The 9,240-nt window shown below is 50.9% G+C and overlaps 1 protein-coding gene across 2 annotated transcripts in view; it reads right to left on the reverse strand.

Annotated features, from left to right (window-relative positions):
* Window positions 1-9,229, reverse strand: part of VRK3 (VRK serine/threonine kinase 3) — a 34,196-nt gene extending 24,967 nt beyond the window's left edge. Inside the window, exons 1-5 of one of the 2 annotated variants that reach the window (XM_086690502.1) lie at window positions 9,042-9,229; window positions 8,012-8,074; window positions 3,178-3,317; window positions 2,455-2,604; window positions 1,076-1,270 (exon numbers count right to left, since the gene is read on the reverse strand). In XM_086690502.1, coding sequence (XP_086546628.1) covers window positions 1,076-1,270; window positions 2,455-2,604; window positions 3,178-3,316 — 484 coding nt within the window. In that variant the 5' untranslated portion in view covers window position 3,317; window positions 8,012-8,074; window positions 9,042-9,229. Of the gene's footprint in view, window positions 1-1,075; window positions 1,271-2,454; window positions 2,605-3,177; window positions 3,318-8,011; window positions 8,075-8,963 lie in introns of both variants that reach the window. The other variant, XM_086690501.1, reaches the window with a different exon arrangement.
* Between the last annotated feature and the right edge of the window lie 11 nt (window positions 9,230-9,240).

Genomic DNA, 9,240 nt, shown 5'->3' on the forward strand with positions numbered 1-9,240 from the left:
TGAAAGGTCAACCTCATTTGACAAAATAACAACACCCCCCACCCCCAAAATCATATAAAGCACTTGGAACACGGTGCGGCCTTGAATAGGCACTCAGTAAACATTAGGTTGATTAATAAATACCAATCAGTGCACGGTTTTTGTTTTCTTCATTGTAACAAGGTATCGGACTCCCTTTTTTTTTTTTTTTTTTGAGAGCCAGCGAGAGAGAGTGCAGGAGCAGGGGAAAGGGGCAGAGGGGGAGAGAGAATCTTAAGCAGGCTCCTCGCCCAGAGTGGAGCCCGACACAGGGCTCAATCTCATGACTGTGCAATCATGACCTGAACTGAAATCAAGAGTCAGACGCTTAACCGACTGAGCCACCAGGGCGCCCCGGACTTCTTTTTTTAATCTTTGACTACTGCCAGCTTCCAAGCCCGGCCCTGCCTCTTCCGCTCCCCGCCCCACATCTGGGCAGGCTGATAAGAAAGCCAGGGGCTCCCTTCTGTGGTGCTGGTGGGAGAGGCGAATCACATGAGGCCCCGGCCCCTGTGCGGGGAACCCTCGCCCGGGCCTCACCCTTTAACCAAACAAAAACCCCGAGCAGGCACCTTTCCTTCCTGGTTCAGAGCGGTTCAGAGCCGCTCTCAAGCAATTAGCCTTTTGCATTCTCTTGGTCTGTGTCACTCTTAACAATCAAATCAAATTGGTTTTTTTTGGGGGGGGGGTTCCATGCTATCTCTGCAGGGTTGATAGAACACTCATCATCGTCCTCATCATTCACCCTCACTGGGCCTGAGCTCCCATATGACAGAGGTGGACACGGAACGGGAGGGGGGTGCCTTGTTACACGGGGCACAGAATTCCCAGATGTCCCCATCACCTTTTAGCCTCCTGAACACGCTTACTCTACCTGCGCAGCCCCTGCAGGTGGGTAGGTTTGCAATCCCAAGCCTAAGAGAAAGCTGTCTAGAGGCAGGTGGGCAGCTGGGATATGGCTCTCATTTCCATTCTCGGAAAGGGGGTCCCCGCCCCTCGCCCTGGCTCAGAGATGCCCCTGCCAGACCCAGCACCCGCCGGCCAGTGGACAGCATACCTTTATAGAGAATGCCCTGGCTGTCCCTGGTCTGGAGGGATCCCAGTTTCCAGTATCGCCCATTCTTGTCTGTCACCACCGTCCCTGTGGGCAAAGCCTCAAGCGAGGTTGTCACCCGGCTCCGCTTCAGGGTCTGAGGGCTTTGCCTGGTCGCCTGTGGGCTGCTTTTGGGGGTTGGGGGTCTGCTCCAGGACCCTGCAGGAAGATAGTCACAATAAGGAAAAAGCAGCAACAGGGAGAGACAAGTTGGATGGGTAATGGGACAATGCTCATCATAGGGTTCGTTTATTCATTTGTTCTTTCAACAAATGCTTCCTGGGACCTTTCATGAGTCAGGCCCTTGTGCGAAAAAGCTGGGGACCCAGACACGAGTCAGACCTGGGCCCTTCCCTCAGGAGCCCCTAATTTGGTGGGGGAGTCTGATCTGGACACCGTCAGTCAGAACTGAGTCCAAAACAGGACAATACAGAGGGATAAGAGAGAGAAACTGATACCGCCTAGAGAAGTCAAGAGAGGCTTCCTGGAGGAGGGGATGTTTGAGTTGGGTCTTGTCGGATGAAGAGAAGTTTACTGAGGGGAAAAAAGACCTTCCAGACATTCGACCAAAAATATCCTGAAACAGGACCTGGCCACCCTGTGCTGAATATAAAGAGTCAGAAATTTGTTAGACAGAGGCCCTGCCCTTGAGAGGCTCCCAGACTGGCAAGAGAATGGGGGGCAATGGGGAGGAGAGAGACAACGACACAAGAAGAGATATTATCTACTCCATTCTTCCCACCCACCATCCACCCAAGGCGTAGAATGGCAAGAGGCAGAGGGGCCTGGAGACAACAAGGGGCAGAGGGGAGGCACTGGGGGCTGTGACTTTAGATCCAAGGGCCCACTAGGAAGGAGAGGGTACACGGTCCTCAAGACTCCCAGGCTCGTCGGCTGGCTCCAGGCCTATGCACATGAGTCTACCTGGTCCCTGCCCACACAGGACTCTCAGTCTAGCAAGTGAGGCAGAAAGGGCCATGGAGCCTGGAGGAGACATGTGCTCAAATGAGGGTGTCACTGGCATTGGGGGCTAAGAGGGCAAAGAGAGGGAGACGAGGCAGCCTTGATCTAGCCTGTGGTGCTCAGGAAAGGCTTCCTAGAGAGCTGCCCCTCGATGCCAGGATGAAGAGCTGGGGCTGGAGGGGCGATAGGAGGCAGGAGGCTATGCACAGGTGGGAACAGGGGCGGCTCTGGCTGTGTGTAGATGGACTGGAGGCTAGGGATGCTGCAGTGAGGGTCCAGGCGGGGTAGGGGATGCCCGGGCAGGGGAAGGATGCCCCAAATACTGTCCGGTGACCCACCTTTTCCCCGTCTAGTCAGGCCAGGTTGACCCCGACTCTCACCTTTGGGTCTCTCGCAGGGTCTCAAGGTATCTTCAGACCCAGAACTGTCACCATCAGAGAAGACGGATGACGAGGAAGAGGTGACAGTGCTAGACCATCTCACTTTCTTGGAAGAGCTTTCAGAACTGGTGTTCCTCTTTCTCTTTGAGCCTGGAGAAAGGAAGACAGGATGCAGACTGAAATTACAAAGGCCTTTTCCAGGGAACCCTAAACTGGAAAACCCTGAGGGCACATTCAACCACTCTCTTCCCGCCGATCCCCAGAGCCAAACCTCGCTTGTTCGGTCACCTAAATACCTAAGCAAACTATCCCTTCATTTTATTTTTTTCCTCCTCTCTTTTATTTTTTTGTGTTTATTTATTTTGAGAGAGAGAATGCACTGTGCGCGAGCAGGGCAGGGGCAGAGAGAGAGAGGGGGAGAGAGAGTCCCAAGCAGGCTCTGCCCTGTTAGCACAGGGCTGGACGTGGGGCTTGATCCTGCTAACCACGAGCCGCAATCAAGAGCCGGATGCTCCACTGACCAAGCCAGCCAGGCACCCCCTGAGTTGTCAACTTGAAAACCCAGGGGCCGATCAGATGCCAGGAAACTGAGTGTAGACAGAGTCTGAGTCCTGGGCAGCCCCAGGATCAATGCCGGGTCAGACAGGCTGCAAAGGTTTCCGGCCTTCCTCCCCCGAAGCATGCACACATGCACTCGTCACCCCTCAAAGGGCTGGTTCTTACCTCGGAAGGATGACGTAAGCGGACTGACAGAGGTCTGGCACCCTTCATGCTCCTCCACAGGCAAAGGTTTCCCACAGTAGGGGCAGAATTTGAATGTCGCTTCGATATTTTTGCCACAGTTTGGACAGAAAGTGATCATGCTAGAAAACAAAAGGTGGGGGAGGGAACAGGGAGCTGAAAGCAAAACTTCACCCACTGCCAGTGAGTAGTTCATCTGCGCTCCCCCTGGTGACAACATTGCAAAAGGGAGAAAAGTTACTACATTGGAATATACTCTCTTAGGAAGTGACCACTTCTATTTTTTTTTTTAACGTATTTATTTATTTAGAGAGAGAATGGGGAAGGGGCAGAGAGAGAGGGAGAGAGAGAATCCCAAGCAGACTCTGTGCTACCAGCGCAGAGCCTGACGCGGGGCTTGATCTCACGAACCGTGAGATCATGACCTGAGCTGAAACCAAGAGTTGGGCGCTTCCCCAGGAAGTGGACACTTCTAAAACAAATTCCCCCCCCCACCCCCGCCACTGCATCCAGCTTCTAGCCACCCATCTCTCCCCTAATGGCCCAGGGCAGGTCAAAAGCAGAAAAATGCAATGCGAAACTGCAGGTTTCACAGAAGATACGGGAATTCCTTGGAGTCCATGAAAGTTACGCGCAGAACCGCTCAGGTCACTGAAGCACTGAGGGTCTTCCCCTGTACTTCCGATGTTTGTTTCTTGAAACACACAATCGGTTTGGGAGAGACCGTGAATGCTCACCAAATATCCACGTGCTCCCCTACCCTTCCCGGGGGTCCCCTGCGGTTACACCGGGGCCACATAACTAATCCTGGTTAATGGCGTGTGAGTGGAAGTCAATTCCCAGCTGAGGCAGTTAAGAGCCAGAGGACCCCCTCCATCCACCCCTTCTCAGCACGCATGGCCCCGGAGGCCGCATCACTCCCCTGGCATAGCTACAAGATGAAGGAGGGCTGTCGGGTCCACGCTGGAATCTCATGATCAGTGAATAAATACACGTTGCATTAAGCCCCAAGGACCGTAGCATCCGCTACTGCAAACAGCCTGTCTTATCCTGACTTAGTGAGACACAGGTGTTGACATTATCCTTTAGGCTTTGTGTGTCTCTGGGATATTTCCTAACACTTGTAAAAATCAAAACCAAAGGTACACACAGAGCCTATTAAAAAGGAGGACACATAGGGGCGCCTGGGTGGCGCAGTCGGTTAAGCGTCCGACTTCAGCCAGGTCACGATCTCGCAGTCCGTGAGTTCGAGCCCCGCGTCAGGCTCTGGGCTGATGGCTCGGAGCCTGGAGCCTGTTTCCGATTCTGTGTCTCCCTCTCTCTCTGCCCCTCCCCCGTTCGTGCTCTGTCTCTCTCTGTCCCAAAAATAAATAAACTTTGAAAAAAAAAATTTAAAAAAAAAAAAAGGAGGACACGGCAGGTGTATTCGTCTGCTCGGGCTGCTGTACCCAAACACCACTGCCTGCGGGGTTTGAACCACAGAATTTATTTCCTCAGAACTCTGGAGGCCAGAAGTCGGAGATCAAGGTGTGAGCAAGGCCGGTTTCTTCTGGGGCCTCTCTCCTTGGCTCACAGATGGCTGCCTTCTGTGTTCACATGGCCGTCCCCCTGACGGCGTTCCAATCTCTTCTTGTAAGGAACCAGTCATATGGGATTAGGGCCCCACTTTGGTCTGTTTGGGCTGTGATATTGAAATATGACAGACTGCGTGGCTTATGAAAAACAGAAACTTATTCCTCAGAGTTCTGGAGACTAGGAGGTCCGAGGTTAAAATGCCACCATGGTTGAGTTCTGGTGAAGGCCTTTGGGGGTCCAGACTGACAATTTTTCCTCAGTCCCCACATGGTGGAAGGGGCTAGGGAGCTATCTGGGGTCTCCTTCAAAAGAATACTGATCCCATTAGTGACGGTTCTACCCTCATGACCTACCCTCCTCCCCAAAAGCTCCCCTCCCTAATACCATCACATTGGGCATTAGCATTTCAAAATATGCGTTTTGGGGGAGGGGGACACAAACATTCAGACCGCGGCTGGCCTACCCTAACAACACCGTTTTAACTTAATTACCTCTTTAAAAGCCCTATCTCCAAATATGGCCACATTCTGAGGTACTCAGGGTCAGGGTTTCCACATGATGGAATTCTGAGGGACACAAGTCAACCCATAAAAACAGGATTAAACTAGTTAAGCGAAGAAGAGAAAATCAACAAGAATGCCAGTGCTATGGGTACTTCAAGTAGATATATTTTACTTTTTTTTTTTAATTTATTGTTTTTTTTTCTTATTTTAAGTAAACCCTACACCACACGAGACTCGAACTCATGACCTCGAGATTAAGAGTCACGTGCTCTACCAACTGAGCCAGCCAGGTGCCCCTCAAGTAGATATATTTTATTTTACTTATTTTTTAAGTAGATGTATTTTATTTGTTTATTTATTTATATACTTTAAACTTTTTAAAAAATGTTTAATTTTAGAGACAGAGACAGAGCACAAGCGGGGGAGGGGCAGAGAGGGAAGGAGACACAGAATCCCAAGCAGGCTCCAGGCTCTGATCTCTTAGCACAGAGCCCGAGGTGGGGCTCGAACTCATGGACTGGACCGGGAGATCATGACCTGAGCGAAGTCGGAGGCTTAACCGACTGAGCCACCCAGGTGTCCCTATTTATAAATCTCAAATAGCAAAAGAAAGTAAGATTATTTCCTTCGCCCTTTATTGTAAGACTTGGCATACAGTACTGATTACCAACCGGCTATGGAAACACAAGCCAAAGTAAGTTTGCTCGTGACTTCATGTCACCTCGCAAGAGAAAGTTCTCTCCTCTTTTATTTTTGACAAACAAAAATTGTACATATGTGGGGCGTACCACACAATGTGTTGCAATTTGTCCATATTGTGAAATGGTTACCACAACTGCCTGATTAACATATCCGTGACCGCCCATAGCTGCCACTATTTTTGTGTGGGTGGTGAGGACCCTTGAGATCCATTTTCTTAGCAAATTTCAGGTATTTGATACATTATCATTGACTACAGTCGCTATGGTCTCCAGAATTTGTTAATCATAACTGAGTTTGTCCCCTCCCCAACACTTTCTTTTAAAAGTAGGCCCCACGCCCAACGTGGGGCTCGAACTCACGACCCTGCGATCAAGAGTCATCTGCTTTTCCAACTGAAGCCAGCCAGATGCCCTGAAAGTCTGTCCCCTGTGATCAATATCTTTTTCCCCACAGCCTCTGGTAACCACCATTCTACTCTCTGTTACTAGGAGTTTGGCTTTTTTTTTTTTTTTTTTTCTTAGATTCCACCTAGAAGTGAGATCATGCCATAACTATCTTTTTGTGTCTGGGTCAGTCTGATCAAACCCCTTTTCCCGTATTCACCGCAGAGCTTGGTGTCTGTTGCACCTGTAAACAGGAGAGTCCTTAAAGTCTGGCTCTGGCTCCAGGCTCCTGGATTTCGGTTCCATATCCGCTACATGCTGGGCATGTTACTTACCCTCTCTGTGCCCCAGTCTGCCCAATGGTAAAATGCGGCTTCTAACAGTACTTTTTTTGACCGCTAGAGTAGTTGCTGGGGCCTAAATGAATACATTTATACCAAGCGCTGAGAACAGGGCCTGGCCCCCGGAAAGCCTTTTATGTTAGTGGCTCTTATGACCGGATCATGCCCCGTATCCAATTTACATTCCAGTTGTCAGTCCTTCTCTTCTGCCCCTTCCCTTTCCGGAAGTTCCGCGCCTCCCAGGCTTCTCCATTTCCACTTGGTGCTGACTTATGGACTTCCAGTGCTTGCCCTTGAAAGTCACAGGCCGTCCAAAGAGCTCAGGAAAGAAATCGCAGCCAGAGGAGATGAGGGTTGTGCTTCCCCTTGGTCTGCAGAAGACCAGAAACCACACTGTGGTAGAAAACTGCCTTTCCTTCAACTCCCACCAAGGAGCTGTGTACGATGTCAGACCGCAAAGGCTGTTGCCAAGTGTCTTTTAAGGAAACCTGTAGGTTGGTTGTGGCACTTAATTTGTTGTCCTGGTTGACATCTGAATGGACAGATCTCTCTTCTCGAAGGGATAAATATGGGTGAGCATTTTTGGTAAGCTAGAGGAGTCACTCCTCTTCTCGCTTCAGGCCACTGCACACCTGAAGCCCTTCTGGTGACGTTGGAGCCACAAGATCAAAATGGCCTGGAGGGCGGCTACCCTGAAGAGTGGTTCCAGGCTTTGTATCCATGAGAAACTTGAATTTGGGTTCAGCCACTGAGATATGGGGGCTGCTGCTAATGCAGCATAGTCTGGCCTCATCTGACTAGCAAACTAAGACTTTAGTTTTGTTTTGTTTTTTAATTTATTTATTCTGAGAGAGACAGCATGCACGCACATGAGCAGGGGAAGGGCAGAGAGAGAAGGAGAGAGAGAGAATCTAAGCAGGCTCCCTGCTGTCAGCACAGAGTCCAACACGGGGCACGAACTCACAAACTGTGAGATCACGACCTGAGCTGAAATCAGGAGTCAGACGCTTAACCGACTGAGCCACCCAGGCACCCCTAAGACTTGGCAGTTTTTTTGTTTTTTGGGGTTTTTCTGGCTTTACAGTGTTAAGTGGTTTTGCCTTAAGTGGAGTTTTCCCTCCGTGCCAAGTGCCCTTGGCTAAAGATGGCCTCTAGGATGGGGCAAGCACCTAATCCAGTGACCCTGTCACATCCATGATAACTTTCCTCCTGGGAGTGAAGTCTGACAGCAGCAACACAGAGGAGGCGGAACAGGAGCAGGCTGTTGGTGGGGAATAAGCTATAAGGGGGCCTGTCCCTGAGGGGATGGTACCTTAATGGGGTCACAGTCTGGCCTTCAGATTCCCTGGGCTGGAAACTCCATCTTAGAAGAGTCCTGTAAGTGAATAAAAGTGGAGAGGTTGACTCGGGCCCATTTCACATATAAGTGAAAGATAATGGTTAATGTTTACTGATCACCGGCTATGTAGCCCGCAAGTACTAAGTTCATTCACTCACTCAATAATCACTCACCGAACTCCTAATATGTGCTAACCACTGGGGATACAGCAGCAAAGGAAACAAACGAGGCCCTTGACCTGAGGAAGCTCACATTCTAGTGGCAGAGGATGAGATTAATAAACAAATGAGCAACTGTTTAATAGGTCAGATGGAGGTAGTGTTACAGTAAACGCTCAATAAATATGGATGGAAGAAGGCAGTTTCACAGTAAAGTCACCTGTCCAAGGTCACATGGCTAGTTCAGGACTTAAACCCAAGGCTCCAACGCTCAGGCCAGTCTTTATCATCCATTCACCCGTTTATTTTATTTGTTCAACCAATATTTACTGAACATTTGCTATCTGTTAAGAATTGCGTCCCTCCTAGGAGGTTCTCAGCCATTGTACAGCAAAAGAGCTAAAGGCTACTAGACTCCATCCACCTCAGGGAAGGAGGGACAGTCTTCTGGATGACCACGACTCGCCTAGGCCCCGCCCTCCCAAAAAATCGGGCATGACGTCGTGTCCAGACAGGACGGCCGACAAGCTCCCTATGAGCCCCGCCCATCTCCGTCGTAGCCACACCCGCCAAGACCCCACAGGGGCCTGAGAGGGCTGCAAGGACAGATCAGTAATCGCGGCGACAAGAAGCTTCTTTCATAGAGACCCCCAGCCCGGGGGCCTCCGTCTCCCACAAAGGGTCGTGCTGACGTCACAGGCAGCACGACCGAACTGTGGTCACTGCATCAGGAGACCTCTCCCTTCTCCGCCTCACTTTCCCCCCACCTCTGGACTTCGTGAGCGGGGTTGGGAGCCAGGTATCTGCGGCCAGATTCTCCGACCCTTCGCGGAAGTAGGACTCACCTTCTTAGTTGTCCCGCGTAAACTTCCGGGAGGCGGAAAGCGCTGCGCGCGCATCCTCGACCCGAGGAAGGACAGCGCCCGCGCAGGCGCTGCTGGCCTCCGGACTGCCCTCGGGCAGTGACCGGGAGGGATTATTTCCTCATCGCCCACCCCCATTCCACCCTCTTTTGGAGGGTTTCTGGTTCTACTGCGCATGTGC

The sequence above is a fragment of the Puma concolor genome, chromosome E2, assembly GCF_028749965.1.
Source record: "Puma concolor isolate L17-30 chromosome E2, mPumCon1.1.hap2, whole genome shotgun sequence".
Classification (NCBI taxonomy): domain Eukaryota; kingdom Metazoa; phylum Chordata; class Mammalia; order Carnivora; family Felidae; genus Puma; species Puma concolor.